The sequence below is a fragment of the Dicentrarchus labrax genome, unplaced genomic scaffold, assembly GCF_905237075.1.
Source record: "Dicentrarchus labrax unplaced genomic scaffold, dlabrax2021, whole genome shotgun sequence".
Taxonomy (NCBI): Eukaryota; Metazoa; Chordata; class Actinopteri; family Moronidae; genus Dicentrarchus; species Dicentrarchus labrax.
The window spans coordinates 3,115,815-3,136,579 of NW_026136701.1; the positions used below are offsets into that span (position 1 = coordinate 3,115,815).

The 20,765-nt window shown below is 40.1% G+C and overlaps 1 protein-coding gene across 3 annotated transcripts; it reads right to left on the bottom strand.

Annotated features, from left to right (window-relative positions):
• Positions 1–712: 712 nt before the first annotated feature.
• acot11a (acyl-CoA thioesterase 11a) lies at positions 713–18,767 on the bottom strand. 3 transcript variants are annotated; one of them, XM_051398957.1, is made up of 17 exons: positions 18,646–18,767; positions 15,975–16,190; positions 15,765–15,834; positions 15,600–15,660; positions 14,745–14,849; positions 14,492–14,627; positions 12,538–12,629; positions 12,158–12,219; positions 11,449–11,568; positions 11,182–11,320; positions 8,205–8,260; positions 7,109–7,175; positions 5,082–5,165; positions 4,851–4,984; positions 3,433–3,600; positions 3,207–3,333; positions 713–3,122 (listed from the first exon to the last, which is right to left on the bottom strand). In XM_051398957.1, exons 2-17 carry the CDS (start codon positions 16,180–16,182, stop codon positions 2,901–2,903), a joined length of 1,851 nt encoding a protein of 616 aa, XP_051254917.1. In that variant the 5' UTR covers positions 16,183–16,190; positions 18,646–18,767; the 3' UTR covers positions 713–2,900. The 3 variants fall into 3 exon arrangements, with proteins under 3 accessions (XP_051254917.1, XP_051254927.1, XP_051254912.1); XM_051398967.1 differs by having other exon boundaries at positions 18,620–18,676; XM_051398952.1 differs by lacking the exon at positions 18,646–18,767 and adding an exon at positions 18,350–18,591.
• Between the last annotated feature and the right edge of the window lie 1,998 nt (positions 18,768–20,765).

Genomic DNA, 20,765 nt, shown 5'->3' on the forward strand with positions numbered 1-20,765 from the left:
GTCCATAAAGAGTGCCTAAGTTGTCATGTCTTGCACTGAAATGAAATAAAACCTAGGCTAACATTCTATAACCCTGGTTCTCTGAATGATGATGGGAAGGTCATTAGTTTTGTAGGTATGTGGTTATAAAGCAAGCAAGTATTATTATTTTTTTCGCTGCAGCAAGGACTCAGTCTCAGTACATGGGTCGGCAGCTCTACCGACTAAGCTAACCGGGTGCCCAGCAAGCGGAAATGTTGACCTCGTGATGGCTCTAGATAAAAGGTCAAGAGATAAAGTTTACAATATATGATCTGGGAACCATGAATATCAGACCCAAATTTCAAAGTAATCCATCTAATAGTTACATAGCTCTATAAAAACGAAAAATGTCAACCTCATTATAGCGGTAGAGGAAAAGCTGGGGGACCACTTAAGTCAGTAGGATTCATCCTGTGGGAAACATTAATGTCTTTACCAAATTTGGTGCCAATCCATCAAACAAATGTTGAGATACTCCACTGAATAAAAAATGTAAAAACTAATGGTGCTGATGGTGAGATGAGATGAAAAGGCAGAGGGGACCATGAATGTCTGCACAAGATTTCACCACCAGTAGTTGCCAAAATATTTCAGTCTAGAGCAAAGTGATGGACTACATTAGGTGGCTTAATACAATTATATTTTGTAGTTTACCATTGAATTCTGATTGGAAGGAACACAGACATATATATTCTGTACAAAAAACTTTTTATTAAAATCCTATGAAAGTGTTAAACAAAACATCAATGGTTCATCAAATGGAATTTGTAACATTGTGCGCATTGCTGTTCTCTCACCATTTAATGCTGTTAGTGTTTATGAAAATAAACCCTACATTCCCATAGACCCCACACTTGGTTAGATTTACAATTAAATTAACGTTTACCGTTTAACATAAAACATCTGTTTAACTAACTACTGGTGACACAGATTAGAATGCATCATTTGTTTTCCAAACATAATAATTAATGCTGAATTAGCCTTTATTTTGAAATCAGGTCTATGTCTTTCATGTGATTCTGGTTGAACATGTAAATGGTGCATTAATAGGGCAAGCTAGCATTTACACAATAATGGCAGCCTGTTAAACTATGCGTAGATCAACTGACAGAGTGCACACGTATCAAGAACACCATCCCTTTATATTCTCTGTTATAAGAGCTCCTTTTTATGTGTGTAGTAAGTGTGTGATTGAACAAGAGAGAAAGAGCGGTGAATGTGAGCAGTGCAAACGAAAAGAGAGCAGTGGAGTTGTCCATCTAGCAGTAAATGTACAGAGTAGTTATAAACTGATGATCAGCTGCGCCTACATGGGGTACTATCGAAGTACTATCTGCAGTGGAAAGTAGAGGTACCACAAGCGAGTAGAGTTGAGCCGTACGATGCAGTGTGAACACATACAGTGTTGAAGGCATTGGGCCTCATGCAAGAACATTTTCGTATTTTCATCTTGTGTGTCTTACTTTTTTTCGTACGGGTGGGTTGTATGTGTCAAACGCTCCTAACTTCAGATTTCTGTGTAAATCACCTGTGTGCAATGGAAGGCGCATTCAGCAAAATTGAAACCATATTAGGCTACAAGCCTGCACCATGTATGAGGAAGTTCATTCATGAAAATGGTACGGAAGACTAAAAAGAACATTAAGAGCTTGGGGATTGAAGTCCTGCTCTCGGACAACAACAACAACAACTGCAAGCACTGTAATTTTTAACAGCGTCAGCAGTAGAATTAAAAGGACTTGCTGTTAATGCCGTGTCACCTGAGGGTTGTACTGTTGCTAAAATAAAGAAGAAGTTGTTTGATATGAAAAGCAAGGCGAATGATAACTGCAACGGGAGAGGGCCGTGGGGAAGTCTGCATCACACAGTAGTGTGTAGTGTGTGTACCATAGTGCAATGCCTGACAATTGGACAGGGACCTCCATACACCTTAAAGTGAAGAGAACTCTAACCCCATCAATAGCCGATTTAAATTCATGATGATACTGTTAGGCTATACGACAAATTTAAAACTATATCATAATTCCAACTGTACAGGCAAACCGGATTATGTCCATGTAATTAGTTATTATTATTAAGTGTAATTTAAATACCAAACTCACAATTTCCTTACAGTTATGCACATATATTATACTGTACAGTGCTTTAGTGAAAAACCTGTGTTTGGATGACAGCAGACAAATTGGACATGACTCCTACGAGTGGTCCAGAAAATTTGGAATAAGAGACAAGGTGATTTGTGCCAGTTCTTCTAAATCTGTTGTATAAGCTACATAAGACAAATATGTTTGTATGAGTGGTTCTAGAGGCCCATTGTTTCTTTTAGGGCTGGGAACTTTGATACTTTTATGAATTGCTTTGTTACTACCGAGTAATACAAACAACAACAAAAAATGCTTTGTCATTCGGTACCAAATTTGGATAGGAACGGAGTAAGACTCATCAGCATCAGTGCCCCAATGAGCTACGCTGCACGTTTGTACCAAGATCTGATAATGCTAGTGATTGGCTGTCTAACTTTACACAGGAAACAGTTATCAGTTATCCACGTGGAGTGATAACAGTTTCTCCAGCTGCTCTCAGCTCTTTGAACAGCCTCCTCCTTTGAAGTGAGTAATTGCAATGTAATGTATAATAAAATTAGTATAGAAAAAAACTTTCAGAAACCGTATCGTACATTTTTTTGAAAGACACCCAGCCCTAGTCTCTTACTTACTTTATTGTAATCTTTAAAACCCTTTCCAGAACCTTTCATTTATCATCTTTTGAAGACTTTTGACAGTGTTATTAGTACCATGTTGTATAAACAGCAGCGTGACCTCACCACACTTAATGTATTTTACTTGATGTAAACTGGCCTGGAAGGTACCGCTGGTGGTCTACAGGTGGCTGCTGCACAGGGCCACCGACAGACTGTCAGCTTCACTGTCACAGGTGGGACTGTCTGTGTCCGTGGCCTGGTACTGACTGGACTGCTCTTTGTTCTTTGTCAGGTACTGGCTGCAGGAGCAGAAGGTGTGGTAGAAAGAGGAGGAGAGGCCAGCGATATCTGTGGAGATGTAGGGAAGAACCTCTGGAGACGCCTGGTTATAGTAACTGATCTGGAAAAAGATACAAGTAATGAAAGTGTTAGGATTATATGTACAAATGCACGTTTAATCGGCTAAAACCGGTATTTGTCTTACCAGTGACATGTTGTTTTTGGTCTCCAGTATGGTAAATCCAGCACACAGAACCTCTCCTCGGTTATATCCTTCAGTGGGAGGGTGAGTGGGCAGGGACACCGAACGCAGGGCGATGACGTATGGATCTCTGGGGAGGAAAAGAGCAAGTACCGACAGTAAATACAGCAGGAAAGAGCTGTGTGACCTTTGAACTGGCACAGTTCATCCAACCCATCACTCTACTGACCCGCTGCCACACGGCTTCCTCTTGGAGGCCAACAAGATAAAGTCCTGGAGAATTCCCTCTCCCTGACTGGCTGAAGTAGGGGAACCTACTCCACGGCGATGCACTGATGGAGTCACCACACGATACAGGAAGTCATCATCGTCCACTCTGTGAATGAGCTCGCATTTCCTGATTTAGGAAAGCACACGGAGAGATACCGCTGCTGAGGATGTTGATACAAATGCAGTTTATTTGAAATAAAGTGAAGGAATGTTGACTACATTGTTGAAGATTGATACTACTCTCATCCCAAAAACACATTTAAAAGTGAAACTGAAAAATGGAACTTAAAAGTAATGTTAACTTTATTAATCCAATCAGTTTTTAAAAGCAGTCAAAATCATTATAAGACATTTTAAGGTCTATAATCAGATTTGGATGGATTTTAGACTTTAAGACCCTGAAAAGAGCATGGTTTTATAAGGGGTTTCGTCCCAGACTATTTCTTGGCTGGACACAGCTGCCTGACTGCTGAACATAGCTCAACCCAGACAAAAAGCAATATGTATGAATTGCTTTTCAGTGTGACCTGTGTTTCTATTTGGCCACACTCTTATAGCTGCCTGCCAGAAATCCAGACTAAAGTCCATGATTTGTTTAATTTAGTTCAGATTAAATTGTGGCTAGGTGAAACAGTCAAAAAGAGACCTTTTCACATGGTTACCACTAAATAAGAAACTTGGATTATTATCACAAAAACTACAAAAATAGTAGTACACAGGTACATTTGAGATTATTTTTTTTTACCAACAGTCAGTTGGGCTGCCATTGAAGAAGTCTGCAATAAGAAAATGGTGCTACATGCCTTTGGTATAAACCTTCCTCATGAGTTTATGTACATGTAGCATTACTGCTCAGCACTGCCTTCATCGCCTTTTAATTTAACATAGAGCTTTTTTTTTTTTTTTTTAAAGTTTTTTTTTTGGCATTTATTGCCTTTATTAGATAGAGGGGATGACATGCAGCAAAGGACAACAGGTCGGATTCGAACCCTGGGCCGCTACAGCAAGGACTCAGCCTTGGTACATGGGTCGCCAGCTCTACCCACTGAGCTAACATAGAGCTTTTAATGTCACATGAAGATAATTGTGAGACAATAATTAAGGAGCACAATTACCTACATGGTGTCACTGCAATGGTAATGGCATTCCGCTATACTTCAAGAAACTTCTAAACTAAAATCTATCTATATCATGTGGTTGTGCATGTGTCCTTTACGTGTTGTGTTTGGCAGCAAACATTTCAGGACCTTCAATCTGCAAAATCGGTCGTACAATATACCCTGACCTTTACACATGCAGTGAGGATATAGTTTGCTGAACTTGAATTGATCTTTTACACAGTGTGAGCGTGAGTGTGTGTGTGTGTGAAGACATTACTGATAATGTCTGTCCCAGCTCGGCCTGTTGCCCAGCTCAGCCAGCAGACAAAAGGCTCTGTGAGCAGGAACATCCACCTCTGATTCCACCCTGAAACTCAACATGGACTTCTGCTCCAGGGTGTAAAGACGAACCTGGGAACAAAGAGTCACATGGAACATCCAGCTCCTCACAGGGGAATATAAAAAACACTTCTATGCAAAACCCTTTCAAGGAGAGGACAGCAGATACCTTGTCCTTCTCAGAACTGAGGCGCCAGTTGTTTCTAGCAGCCAACATCTTTAGAGCCGAAACATTGTTATAGCTCAGATACACCTGGAAACACACGCACAAAGCATAAATGTTAGCAAGCAAACACAAGCATGCACATCAATGGAGCAAAAGATACAATAATTGAGAGCAGTAATACATCGCTTTCCTCTCTTCAGAACGAGCACTTTTGGGTGAAACAAGCGCTGTAAAATTGCCTGCTGGCACCATGCCTAAAAGCTGCTGCGTGGCATTTTGCAGATCAAACAATAAAAACCCAATTTACGATTTTCTTTACTTCCCAAAAGAGCGAAGACCAGTAAAAGAAGAGATCTGTTAACTGAGGGACCTGGACAGTCAGTTTGTGTCCGTCTGTGGCAAACCTTCACAGGTTAGTTAATGACATTATTGAGTAAATGACATGTGTGCTGATTGTAACTGTAGATTGAAGAGTCTCCGTGATGGTGTAAATAAAGATTTAACTGTGAAAAAATATGATCCTACCATAAAACAGCTGTTTTTGAATGCATTTTGGTTTGACAGTGTGGAGCATAGGGTATTTTAACCATTTTAACTGAGTTGACCAACCTTCTAAAAGTCTTAACACCAGCAATAGTGAAAGATGTCAAAAACTTAATTTAGTTTTTTATTTAAAAACTATTTATGTATTTATGGTATTAAAATGGCAAAGACCTTGAAATTTACATTTACAGCCAGTCAGATCACAGGGAATAGTTCATACATCACAGTAAAGACATTGTCTGTTTTTATAGTGCAGAGCAGATATTCTGAGTCTGATACAACATACAAAAATTGAACCATAACATTCCTTAGAAAAGCAAAGAGCAATTTCTCACTTAGATAATGATTTCAATAAATGTGACTTCCAGCTACATTGTTTCACAGGGGGCAATGTTAATGTTTGTTTTGACTAAGTGGGTGAGAAAACTACTTGCCCAAAGTCCTTTTTTTTTTGCCCCTGTACAAATTGTTTTATTATTAATCAACTCACAATAAAGACTAAAGTTATTTGGAAACTTGGAAAAACGACCTCCACCTTGCTCTCAAATTTGTGGCAAACTGAGGAACACATATTTGGAGTTTTCCCCACATGCTCCAACACCACCCAACCAGTCTCTTGTTTCTCGCAAGTGCCCGATCAGTACTGCACCTGTGCAGCTCTCAACAGAGATACTTTTTTTGCACCGGCATCGTGAATTGCACTGAAGAAACGAATTAGTATGGTCCTTGAATTATGAATCATTGATACTGCTCTCTCAAATATTCCAAAAACCTTTGACCACAGTAGCAATATTAATTGCGATTGGACTGAGGCAATTACTTAATACAGAGCTACAAGTCTCTAGTTATCAGTAGTGTTTTCCATGTTTATCTCAGTGTTGATAAAGCAGGTGTTGATTAAACCGTATCTTGCAGTGTGATCTCAGATTAGTGAACTTCCCCTAATGTTCATAATGTGATGTCATTATTTCAAACAAATCATAGTTTTACAGTTAAATCTAAATAACTGCATATAATAAGTGTGACTGAGACCTGTTTTAATCAATTCATCCATATATTGATTCTTTTGAATTCAAGAATGAAAGACACTGCAGTGTGGCTGTGCACATTGACAGGTTTAGTCAAGTCCTTACACCTTTAAAGCTGCAGTAGGTACATCTTATAAAAATAACTTTTTGTCATGTTTGCTGAAACTTTTCACTTAAAGAAGCCAACTTTTTGTCACCCTCTGTTTTCTAGTTATTTATTTTACCATAAGTGCATAGCAAATGAGAGAGCTCGGTGCTTGGTGACATTGTTGACCAACTGGTGCGGTGGAGGTCAGCAAAAAAAGCTGTTCAGCCAGTGAACTTTTCTGAATATTCCCCCTTAAATGTAGTCTGGTACTGTCTCTCTCCATGTGGACCAAAATGAGTTGCCATTAATGTGTTATTCACAGTAGATATAGTAGTCACCAGTCCTGACTGATTCCTTAGCTTTTTCCTCACCTGGTTGGTGGGGTCCCAGGGAACAGACAAAGGGACCTCACTCTGCTTGCGGGAAATTATGTATTTTCTGAAACAACAAAAGAGAGAAATTAGAAGAATTTCTGATCCTGTCAAGTGAACAACACGGCACAATTGCATTAAAACTGAGGGGTTACATGGTAACAGGTGAGGGGGATTTCCCATGATGCACTGATTCATGTTCCATTAGTGCATGTTACTAACTTTACTTCTTCCCCGGAGTTCTTGTGCTTTCTCATCTCGCAGGTTCTCATGGATCCTGGTGGAACCTCCTACCATGGTCCTGCTTGACTGCCATTGCCAATATCACTGATATTATTGTTATTATTATTATTACTATTATTATTACTACAGTTACTATTATTACTTTAATCACTGTTCATTGCATCTCTCTGTTCTCTCTCTCTCCCTCTCTCTCTCTGTTCTCTCTGTTCTCTCTCCCCCTCTCTCTCTCTCTGTCTGTCTGTCTGTCTCTCTTTCTCTGTCTCTCTCTCTCTCTCTCTCTCTCTCTCCAACTGGTCGAGACAGACGACCACCCACCTAGAGCCGAAGGATCTGCCCTAGGTTTCTGCCTTTTAACAGGCAGTTTTTCCTTGCCCCCGTCTCTAAGGTCTTGCTCATGGTGGTACTGTTGGGTCTCTGTAAATAATGTTATAAAGAGTTCGGTCTAGACCTACTCTATTTGAAAAGTGTCCTGAGATAACTTTTATTGGCGCTATATTGGCGCGAATTAAATTGAATTAACCCTCGGTCTGCTTAAACCTTTTCAAAACATCACCGATTGAATACATGACTATCAATCTATAAACAAAACACACATATCCTATGGAGTGTTTGACCACAAGACCTGCACTGTAGACCAATATTTACATCTTTAATGTATGCCTTTAGCATATTTGGCACTGTGTCATATACACCTCCACACAATACTGGTAGCTTTTGTTGCCCAAAATGTTCAATCTGTCTTATTTTTAATTCAAATAAACTAGAAAATGTCATACAAATCGTATCACTTCTGGCACACAGAACATGGATCTACAAGTGGAGAATGTGCTCGTCACAGGAATAAACACGTTACCTGTCCAGTCGGATCTTCTTCCTGGCTATGGCTTCTTGAAACCGCCTCTCACCTTCCTGTAAAAGAAAGACAGAATGAACTGGCTCAAGTCAAGTCAAGATGCTATATGTGCTACAGGATACTCCAGTGTTTAGGTTTTGCACTTCCATCAAGTTGTGGAACTCATAAGAGACAGATGAACAAAAGAGTGGTCAAAATGTGTGCAGCAGAGGGCGAGACAGCCTGACTTTGAATCCCTACTATTGGTTCATCTCCAAAAACACTGGATCCTACATTTCCCACCATGCAACTCAATAGTCCTCAAACTCAACGCCAAAAAAAAAAAAAAGTTTTCAAGCCTGAGGTGAAATCATCCTATCACAGACAAAGGCTTCCTCCGTTTTCTAGCGTTGCAAAATGCTGTTTTGAGTGGCCTTGTACTCGGTCCTGTTGGCCTTTCACAGCATAGATTTGGTACCATAGTTGTGACACATTCACAACTAAAGCTGCGCGTACGCACAAAGACAGAAATGTGCATAGCACATAGCCTTTCCATAAACACCATATGGCGGCCAAACAGCCTGTCCAGCCGGCCACTTCATTGTCAACTGAGAATTGTAATGCTATCACTAGCCTCCACTACAAAACAATGCGAGCACAATGTTAGAGGAACTTGCACACTCAACTGAGGGGTTGTGTTGTGTTGATAGATCTTGCAGTGAAGGCGTCAATAAATAAATAGAAAATAATAAGTAAGTTCTATTGATTAGAAGTTATTTATTATTTATTATTATTATTATAAAAGTTCTGATCAGTCAGGAAAAGGCGTGGTTGTAAATAATAACTATTTACAAACTCTGTCGGCTGTCTACTTGTTTATAATCTCATCTCATCTCAGCTCATCTCCTCTCTCTCTCTCTCTCTCTCTCTCTCTCTCTCTCTCTCTCTCTGTGAAACACTGTGTGTGCGCTGGTCTGCAGTCTGCCTGAGATGCAAATACTCATTTATACATCTGACCCCTGCTGCATCACAATGTGTAGAGGCCCATAAAGGCTGCAGTATGGGTGGGTTGTATTTGTTTTTGTTTGTAGTACTCTAGTCTTCCAATTCACATGTCACCCCATAAACACAGCACTCATATATGTAGGAGAAGGACATTGTGATAAGAGCTGCTTCAAGGAACACAGGCCGTCAAAGGGTTTATGAGTGGTGCCATTTTTTCCCCAGCATTCTTTCTGCTTGTTGAGTCAAGTCAAGTTTATAGCTCTGATCTTTGTTCAGCTGAGCCTTCATACCACTCCAATCCCAGCTCTGGAAAACAGAGGCTGCATGGGGGCAACTTAAAGTTAATATGACTGCAGTTTATAGCTGTAACAACTTGGAAATGATTGGCCACGTAACCTTTCCATACTCAATCTATTATCAGTGGTTGTAATAGCACTAGTAACAGTTTGTCAGTTTCTGAATGTTACACAACACTGACACCACCCTCTCCCACTGTAAAGGAGTTTTTTCATACCGTCCAATACTGTTTTGTACTTCTTTTGCAGAAAAAAGTGCCCCGCCAAAGCGCCCTGCCTGCGTTTGTTCTGGCTATACAAATACTTAGATTAGAAGTTATACTGATTATTCTTAGAATTTTTTTTTTATCTCAGCATGATGCAGTAGGTCTGCTGCTGAGCTAGAGCTACAGTCAGAGCTCTAATCCAGATAAAAGGCTACACTTATAGTTATCAACAATGGATCAAATGACTAGATATAATGTAAAATATTACAAAACCCAGAGACACAGTTCCTCCTGTCAGCATCGGTGGGACAGATGTGGATATGGTGTTGGCATATAAGTACTTGGATGTCACACTAGACAACAAACTGGACTGGTCCACAAACTAAGAGGCCATCTACAACAAGGGCCAGATTCGGCTTTACTTCCTGAGGAGGCTCAGGTCTTTCAATGTCTGCAACAGGATGTTGCAGATGTTCTATCAGTCTGTGGTGGCGAGCACCATCTTCTTTGCTGCGGTGTCATGGGGTGTGGGCATCAAGGCAAAGGACGCCAACAGACTGAACAAACTTAATAAAAAGGCTGAATCTGTTGTTGGCTTGAAGCTTGTCACCCTGGAGGAGGTGGTGGAGGAGAGGATGCTGGCAAAACTGCTGGCAATTCAGCAACAGACTCATTCAACCACGCTGCTCTAAGGAACGATATAGAAAATCGTTCCTCCTCTCTGCAATAAGACTTTCTAATAATAATTGACTCTGAATTAGCTGCCATAACACTATAATTTCCCTTTGAGGATAAATAAAGTATTCTATCTATCTATCTATTTTAGTCTTTGTTGGAAAGCAAGAGTAGAGATGACAGGAAATGAGGGGAAACAGCAATGGGGAACAAAGAATCCTGGCATAATGAGCTGTGCTTGATTTAAAAAGATATTAACTGCCTACTAATATTATTAGTAGTCTCATGTTCATTTGGTACATTTATAACACTTGAATTCAAAACCAGGAACGGTCCATAATGTGAATATAACAGAAAATAAAGGACTGGAAGACATGCCACCTCACAAGGAGGTGCAATGTTTCTTGCCTCTGTTTATTTTTGTCAGAGTCAGCTTAAGTCACTTATATTTCATGCTACCTTTTGCTCTGATCTGGAGCTGTTTGCCAACAAGATGAAAGCTCAGAGTTCATTCTTTAAAACTTTTAGAATTAAAAAGTCGATTTATCTTCGCTCATTTCCCAACCTGTCTGCTGCGAGCCATGGAGGTGCCACCCCGACTTGTATCTGTGTGTGTGCAGCCAGAGCTCTGTAATACTGCTTCATATGTATACAGAAACCAGACATAAAAGGAGATTGTCTGGAGAAACATAAGCGAGGAGGTTGGACTACCTGGTGAGTGCTGAAGATATGTGCCTGCGAAACTTCGCTTCATGTTTAGTGTGAAAATACCAGTGTAATCTTCATCAGCACTTCTAATGCTGTTGGTTAACTCACCAAGGGTTCCGGTCGTATCCGCGGCAATGTACATGGCTTCCCGTGATTGTCAAGCACCTCAAAGGTCATGAAAGCAGAGTTTATGTGTCGGTTATGTCCCTCCTCATGGTAGGCCTCTGCACGCACCCCCACCTCAATGCTGCAGGACACACGTCATCAAAAAATTCATTTCATACAGAGCTGTTACTGCGACCCGTTTTCTCCACACACAACACATACGTTTAATCTTATCTGTATCTTTATGGCTGATTCTGGACACACTGATACCTGTTTTTGAAGGCGTTGTTGACTATAGCCCTCAGCAGCAGTCGGTCTCCAATCTGAGAAGGTCCTCTGAAGGTGAACATGTCGATGGACCGCAGAGTTGGGTGAGCCTGACACAGACGACTGCATAGAGAAAGAGAATGATTGTGTTTCCTTGTCACACACTTGCAAGAATGAGTGTATCTGTGTTAACATAAAAATTTTATTTTTCTTTCATATTAAAAGAGCTGCTGTTGCTTGTTTTTGCCGTTGAAAACACATGTGTTCTTGAAACATCATTGGGGAAAAAAGCTCTGAAGCACAAATAGCAAGAATAAAGACATTGCTTTAGGTGCTTTAACAGCGTGTAAAGGGTGGAGTGAGGATGGTTTCACAGTGTGCTATTAGTAGAGCTGTTTCCCACTAGCACGTTTGATTTGGTCAAACATCTAATGCAAAATAAAATGAATAAAAACACACTGAGTAGCTCCAGTAAGGGAAGCCCTTAAAAAACAACAGGGCAAGCACATCGGTAGACTTCTCTTTATTCACCATTTTTGGGCACATTCAGCTCAGCTTAGGCTGCAAATAATGATTCTTTTAATTATCAATCAAACTTTTGTTTGAGTGCGCGCACATGTATGACTGTGAATGTGTGTTCATGTATGTGCAACCTCTGTAACCCTGGTGGATTCAAATAAAGCTTTTAAAATGTGTGTATGTGTGACTGTACCTGGCAGCAATCGTAGCTACATTCACCATCCAGGCCATGATCTGTCCTCCAAATGTATTCACCTGGTATGCAGACATCAGATCAGATCAGAGAGGATGATACAGTCGACTTACCCTTCAGCACAATAATGACACTGATCAAATATAGAGTGCATGAATAGTAGAAGCCTTTCAATTCATTGAAAAACTGATGTTTAGACCCTCAGAGATATATTTATGAATGGATTATTATACTATGTTGCATGATGGCAACATGACAAAATATTTTACTGAAGTTAATGTGACAAAAACTCCTAATATTACATAAAGATTATGACATACAGTACCAAAAATAGCACAAATGGACAGAGAGGCAGACAGACAGAGACATAAATAAATAACCTGATGGTTAGCGTGGGGGGGTAGAACCAGTTCAACACTCTCCACCCTGGTCCTCTCTGCTGGTACCGCATTGCCCACTGTCAAGTTGTCAGCTGACACACACAAACACACACACAAAAACGGGATTTGAAAGATATACTTGGTGTTATTCTATACATTTTAACCAATCCCATGAAAAGAATCAAACCAGCAATGTGTTTCTCTTCCCTACTCTTCCTGTGGCTGTCAACCCCACTGTCTCCTACTGAAGGTGTAAACCTTTAAACTCCGCACCCAAAAACATAGTTTCATTAACAGTGACAGTGAATTTGTTGAGGACTATTTTAAGTGGCCGATTAATCCACCTTTGGTGCTCTAGTGCATGGGTTCCTTTTTGATAAGTTGCACTTCGATTTTAATAAGAAACATTTGCTTGTGCTTCACTGAAGTTGTTTGTCGTCCTCTGCGGCAGGGAGGAACCTGCAGCTGACAGCAGTTAACAATTGCACTGAAAATAGGAATACTGAAGATTAGGGATGCACCGAAATGAAAATTCTTGGCCGAAACCAAAAACCGAAAATGAGGAAACCAAGGCCGAAAACCGAAACACCGAAAGAAATTATTATGCCAATTATTAGTACCATTGCATTTATGGCTAGACTGTGTACTAACCTCACTAAAATCAAGGCTTTGCAATTCAAAGAATAAATCAATTACAAAAGTATGAAAATATTTATTTAGCACTGACATTAGAACAATGCACAATATAAAATAAAATTCTAAATAAAATGTTTAACTTGACCCCACTCATGTGTACATTAAATAAATAATAATGTACAGGCCTATAACTGACTGGCCTGCTGCAAGATTGTAAAATTAAATATGTTCTCTCATAAAAACACAAAGTGCATTTAAGTCAAGTGCATTTTAAAATGTTCTCTGTAGGACTACTACAACAAAGTGCATTCAGAACAAGACTGCAACTGCTGGAAGATATAACAATATTTTCTCTGTAGGCCTACAACATAACAGTGTATCAAAACAAAGATTGCCATAGCCCATATGTCAACCGTAGGCCTTTAACAACAACAAATGCACCAAGAATTGCAGATGTGCAAAGTGGAAAACAAATATTTAAACACTACCACTACTTCTTCAGGTAAAGTGGCAGGTTTTTCTTGATGAAAAGTAGCTTCTCTGCTTTATCACAGTGAAGTCTGTTCCTCTTCTCATCGAGAATATGAGCTGCAGCACTGAACAGTCTCTCGCTGTCAGTGCTTGTGCACGGAGCAGACAAGTACTTGCGTGCCATCTTTGCCAGGTCAGGAAACCCGATTTCAGCATTACACGTTTTGCAAATCGCTATCCGTGGGTCTTTCTCAGATATATTAAAATACGTCCACACCGCAGATATGTTGGCGCTTATCCAGACAAGCGTGTGCGGGCCGCGGTTTTTGTTTGCGTCATCACAACTTTCTGTTTCGGCCGTGTTGTTTCGGTGATAAAAGTATTTCGGCTGAAAACTTTCGGTGGCCGAATATTCGGTGCATCCCTACTGAAGATAAAATGTGGTTAATTGAACTTATAGTATATTATCAAGTAACCCCTGCAGAGTACCGCTAGGGGTACTATTTGTGACAGCAGGATGGTGTATGTGTGATTAGGTCAAAATAAACTACAATATACACGTCACCCAACGCAACATTGTGGCTCAACTGATGTGTTTTTAATCAAGTTTAGCGTGCATGGCATTTGTGCAAGCCCACGGTTAGTCTATTTGACCAGAATCATATTTCTTTTTACATTCATTGTGTTTAAAGCCTTGATACGCTGTATTCAGTTGCTTTCTCAACAGCATTCTCAAACAGGGCACCCCATCCAAAACATCCGCAAAAACTCTGCTTACTCAGGGAAAACTGCTACATCTGATGTGGTCTGCTGATGCTGTGATGTAGCAGGAATGGGTTCAACCTACCCTGCTGGATAGACCCGTTGGAGAGCAGCTCTTTGATGATGTCATCGTGTACCATCCTGACCCGCCGTCTCTCAGCCGCCACGCTGTATTCAACCTGCTCTTTCTGAGTGTGAGGCACAATGGGCTTCAAGATGACCTGTGAGATAATGTCAGTAAATCATCACCTACACACACGCCGTGTGTCAGCTCAGTCCAAATGGTCATGAACGATGTCCTCAGAATCATTTGGTATGCCACACAACACAGCCCCTACCTTTTTCCCTGTGTTTGTGCGCTGGGTAACAAAGGTGGCGTAGGCGAGACAAACCCTCCAGTGACGGTCAGAGAACAGGTCCTCACAGCTCACCTGTATGCCCACCTGAGATGGAATATAGCAGCGAGAGTGAACCAAACCGCTGAAATTGTGAGCTGGGAACTGTGGGACATTGAAGCCAACCATACCCGCATACCCGCTTTAAAGAGTGTAAATAAAGGCCTGGGCTATTATTTGAGAATCTAGGGTATATTATACGGTACAGCTGATAAAATGTTTTGTAGTAATTTGGTTAAACTGATGCAGAAACCCCGGGTCACCTTCCATGGAGTCTGTCATGTTTCTACAGTAGCCCAGAATGGACAAACCAAACACTGGCTCTAGATAGGGCTGCTAGCGTTTTTCAGGGCCACCGTAGTTTCTCCCTCGTGGATACAAAGGGAGGATGAAAGGAGTGAGTTGGAACTTCTTTTCTGATACTCCCCACAAAATTGGTAATTGTACACCCCCAAAATTCAGACTAATGACGATTAAAATCCAGTTTTGTTTGTTAAACTCTAAGTAATTGAATATATCCAGCTGCTGAATGTAAGAGCTTCCATCTTCCAAACTAGTTTCCTCCACAACTACAAAAATTAACCCAAGGATGTGATTGGACTGTTAGACTTCAGATCAGTAGGATAAGAAAGAGTAACTGTAATATCATTACTTAAATGTATTAGTAATTATTTACACTACTAGGTACTGGGGGAAGTGATATTATTATTTGTAATGCCTTACTGCACAGACTGGTTATAGGTTTATTACATAAGACACAGCAGGTATAATGGTATGACGGCGTGTGTGTTATCTGACCTCCATGCTGGTGTTGAAGGCTCGGTTGACCTTTGCCTTAATGTTCACTACCTGACCCACGCTGCACAGATACAGATACAGACAAGAATTAGTGTATACTGTATAAACACACACACTGGCAGAATTAAGAAGGGCCCACGCCTCTGTACACACACTGCCTGTTACCTGATGGTGTGTTCAAAGTGGATGTCATCCATGGAGGCAGTGACGCAGGGACTCACAGCGTGCCTCTCAGCTGCACATAGGAAACACACGAGTAATGTCCTGTCTGGTTGGTCAGTGGTTACAACATCCTCTGGACACTCCCAAATGAGATTAAAGCATTTCCACACACACCACATGACTAATATTGAATCACACACACACATATATTACCAGAGAGGCAGGCGGTGGAGTCCATCCATTTGAGCAGCTGTCCCACGCTCAGCTCCTGCCGATGGTTGCTGTGACAGGGCATCACTATCTGACTCATTTTCACTTCCGTCCGGTTGAAGCTCTCTTCTTCTTCTTCTTCTTCTTCTTCTTCTCCTTCTTCCTCCTCCTCCTCCTCTTTCTCCAGATCACCGAACACTCTGGAACTCATCTTTAAAGCTGAGGGAGAAAAGAGTTTCTTAAAAGATGCTCTTTAACGTGTACTGTTAAGGTTTTGACGACCACAGGGCTGGAGCTGCAGCTCTTTCCTGCATATGGATGTTTTTGCATCTACCACAGATACATTCAAAGTTGCAAAGGATTTGGAAGACATTAACATTGTTGAGAATTTATTCGGAAATGTCATGTTTGAATTCCACTTTGTAATCTCTTGTTGTATCTATAACCAGTGAACTAACATGGCAATGAAGATCCTTAAATGTTTCCAACCTCGTTAAATGTTTCAGCTCATCTGAGGGATTTACCAACTGTACAGATTGGACACATAAAAGGTGCCCTTGCAGCACTGAGGTTGCTATATTTAACCAAAAATTAGCCAAAGTGCTGCTACATCTGAACTTTGGCTGTTTTCTTTGTATGCTGAAGAGATGAAGAGAGGCTGTATAAAAATCCTGCTACAGCAGATCCAAACTGACACTCCTCTTCAGGCATCAGTGCAGTGGTTCCCAACGTGGGGTGTCCCCAAAGCTTCACAAGGGGTCACTAGGCTAAAAAACTTTTAAAAAATAAAAACCTGAGAGAGACCTGAACACAAGCTATATTCAGAGAGCCTTCACTGTCTGATAAACAGCTTGGTCCTGCATCGGAAACGTTCAAACAACCGAAGAGCAATGAGGAGAAAACATGAAATTGTAAAAAAAAAAAAAAAAAGAATCGTCAAAGGAAACCTGCAAAGCATAACTATACATAGAAATGTTTGGCACCTTTTGCAGTGTATTGATGACTAACTAACTGCACTGTGCAGCTATATTATGAATTATGAAGAAAAATATAATAAGAATAAACACCAGACTCAGTATCTGCAGACACAAGACTTTCCAACAACACATGTTAATAAAACCAAGCTTTAGGCCTTCCTGCCCCTCTTGGGCAGACTCCAACCCCTGCCAGCGCTCAGTCAGGTGCAGTTATCAGTCTGTCTGGTAAAAGGAGCAAGAGGAAAAGATCAGAGAGAGGCTCTTTTAATGGCTTTGTGTAGATCTGGGACTTGTTCTTACTTGTTTAAACTGATCTGTGTATTGTGATGAGTATTGTATTGCCAAATCCCTGCCAATGCACAACCCTTGTTACCAAATTGATTATAATGCAAATAAGTTCATACTGAAGAAAAGCTCCAACTATACTTGCAGTCCTGTCTGTGAATTGATATAAAGGTCAGTTGTCGGCTGTTTAGCAGAGGAACATCCACTTCTGTGTTTTGACTAAATGAATTAGAGTATTTCTCAGGTTCATAACATATCCGCTGAGTGCCGCTATATTTCAAAGATCTGTCTGCAGGGTATGTACTGTAAACACCAATAGAAATACAGTATTTGCATGTAGCATAAAATATAGTAGTAAACTGTGAAATCTACAACGTCGTCAATCCATGACACATCAGGTCACATTAGTTCAGTGTTTACATGAGGGTGACACTCATACAGCCAACGATGGCGACACAGTTCAGTGCAACAGCTTCCTGTACAATGATTCATTTTCAACTGCATGTTGTTTTCTTTTAAGATCAAAAAGATTCTCTCACCATCAGTTTTTCAAGACACTTGGCTGACACATAAAAGCTATGGAAGCCAATTTCCCCCAATGTGACGTAAAAAAACATAATGTACGTCATTATAATGTGAAACTTTCCAAATATTTTGACTTCTCTTTTTCTATTTGACATCTCAAAATAACAAAAAAAATCTCAATGTTTTGAATTAATCACTCAATATTTTGACTCATACTACTTAGACTAAGTCAGAATATTGAGAAACTTTCTCATTATCTTGAGATACTAGTATTTTAGAAAAGTCCTCTTTATAATGATGTTACATTGGCGGAAATGGGTTTCCATATAAAGCTGCATGGTGGATCACAAATACACCAGAAACCCTTATCCAAGTCTCTTTAGTCCTCTGTGCACTGCATTGTCCACACTCATTTCGACGTGTAAGTCTAAAGAGGACAGTGAGTTAGCTCAGCAGTGTTTACCAGCGGAGTGTTTACCGCAGTTCTGTCTCCTACAGTAAACAACAGCACATCACAGCCACCGCCACACAGGACTGAGATGAACACACAGCAGAAAGTGCATGTACTCTGAACAAACTGGATACACTTACAGGTTATGGAAGGGCTACTTCAGACCAAACATTGCCAAGAAACATTTGCATATAAAATAGCTACATATCGCAAAAGAACTGTTATTGTTCAGCGAACTTCAGAAGCCTTCCACCGCCTACTTTATATTATCTAACGTTACACGCTACAACTAATAGCAATTGATAGGAACTAAGCTAGTGTCCCTTACGCTTAAACGCTAGCCTACTTAGCTAACGTAAACACGGACTAAAATGAAAGTTTGGCAGTTTAACTTTAACATGTTAGCTTACTTTAAAACGTAACGTTAGTCACTGACCTGACAGCAACCTGTAGCAAGCTAACCGCTGATAACGTTTAACACCATCAGTAGAGGGTGTTGCCTTTCAGTGCCTTTCAAAATAAAAGCCTTATTTAAGCTGTAGTATGTCATGTTTTCCTGACAGTGGTACATGAGACAGATAATGTGGGAAAATAGCAGGTTCCTCTGGCTCCTCCTAGTGCTCCTAGTGGGATTTGCAAGAATGCACCGGGCCTGAACAGAAACAACCAATCAGAGCCGAGAAAGATTGTTGATTGTTAAGTCTCATTCTCAGATCTTCCTATATCGATGCTGGGAATTAGACTCAGCAATCAACTGTTTTAAGTCACCAATCCAAAGCACAATCTTTCTCTACAAATGAGAATATACTGCCAACAAAAACACAAAGACCAACTTACATAGCAATACTAGAATACAGCAAACAAGACTTTTAAACACAGAACTTGCATGAGAAACAAGCTTCTTTTAAGTGCATACAAAAAGACAAACCAAAACAGACATGAGACTGAAACAACACTGAAATATAAAAATGAATTAAATAAATAGAATACATTTAAACGGCACAGGCTTTTTTGTAAATCATATTCCTCTATTTTACTAAAAGGTTTCACTACACTTTTACTTTTCACTACTTTAAGGGTTTTGAAATAAGAAAGAAACTCATTATGAAATACACTAAACCCAGGTTTGGCTACTTTTAAAGTGAAGGAAAATTGACTAACTTCCGGTATTTTTGTGAGTGACTTCGGGTAACTTGACAGAAGTCAATACACTAGAAAATTAAAAACATTACAACCAGGTTAATATTTTCATTTACCTCTTTGCAGCCTCTTTTGTTTCACGCTCTCTCTCTCTATTGGCCTCAATGGCATAACATTTTAAATCAAACATGTTGCACATCAACACTACTTATACAATACAATCAAATAAATATTAATAATACAATGAAAGAAAAGAAAAGAAAAAGAAAATAAGTCTTGCTGTGTGACATGCAGTAACATGTTCTCCTGTCAGCTGGTTCTACTGTCCTGCTGTCTTCTCCCAGAATGAGTTTTTGGGGAGGGTAAAAAAAAGTCTAGGATTTTCTGGCTGAAGTTTCCCTCTAATTTCTTTGTATTTTGTATCTTTGTAACTTGTGAGAAAATGTATTTGAGTTTCATTTTCTCCTGTTTCACAATGGGTACAAAATCTCTTTGTGCTTTAGGGGTATTTTGGGTAAATATTGGGCTAATTGAAAATCTGTGTCCAGTGTTTTTAGTATTCTAGTTTATTCATTGATTGGATTTCTGTTTTCCAGTACTTGAAATATCTTAGTTTATTATTAAGTTTATAATTAAATTCTTGTACTTGGCCCCAAAAACCTTAGAGACTCACTGTCTAAAGATATAGTTACTCTAGATGGTATTACATTGGCCTCTAGCACCACTGTCAGGAATCTTGGAGTTATCTTTGATCAGGATTTGTCATTTAATTCCCACTTAAAGCAGACCTCTAGGACTGCCTTCTTTCATTTACTTATTACATAAGTTAGACACATCCTATCACAGACAGATGCAGAAAAACTAATCCATGCATTTGTTACTTCTAGGCTGGATTACTCAGTGTACTGAGCTCCTCTCTTCCTCTCTCTTTCTGCACTCATTCATGTTCCATTAATGCATGTTACTAACTTTAGTTCTTGTGCTTTCTCGTCTCGCAGGTTCTCATCGATCCTGGTGGAGCCTCCTGCCATGGTCCTGCTAGATTGCCATTGCCAATACTGTTGTTGCTGTGCACCTGTCTGTCTGTCTGTCTGTCTGTCTGTCTGTCTGTCTGTCTGTCTCTCTCTCTCTCTCTCTGTCTCTCTCTCTCTCACCCCAACTGGTCGAGGCAGACGACCACCCACCTAGAGCCGGAGGATCTGTCCTAGGTTTCTGCCTTTTAACAGGCAGTTTTTCCTTGCCCCCGTCTCCAAGGTCTAGCTCATGGTGGTACTGTTGGGTCTCTGTAAATAATGTTATAAGGAGTTCGGTCTACACCTGCTCTATTTGAAAAGTGTCCTGAGATAACTTCTGTTATGAATTGGTGCTATACAAATAAAATTGAATTTAATTGAATTTAATTGAATTATCTTTGTC

Excerpts from the sequence above, each read along its gene's own strand:
- acot11a (XM_051398957.1), bottom strand. The coding sequence starts at position 16,182 with ATGAGTTCCAGAGTGTTCGGTGATCTGGAGAAAGAGGAGGAGGAGGAG. Across the intron at positions 11,569-12,157 it reads GTAGCTACGATTGCTGCCAG|TCGTCTGTGTCAGGCTCACC; the intron begins GTACAGTCACAC and ends TTCTCTATGCAG. Across the intron at positions 3,123-3,206 it reads CCAAAAACAACATGTCACTG|ATCAGTTACTATAACCAGGC; the intron begins GTAAGACAAATA and ends ATCTTTTTCCAG.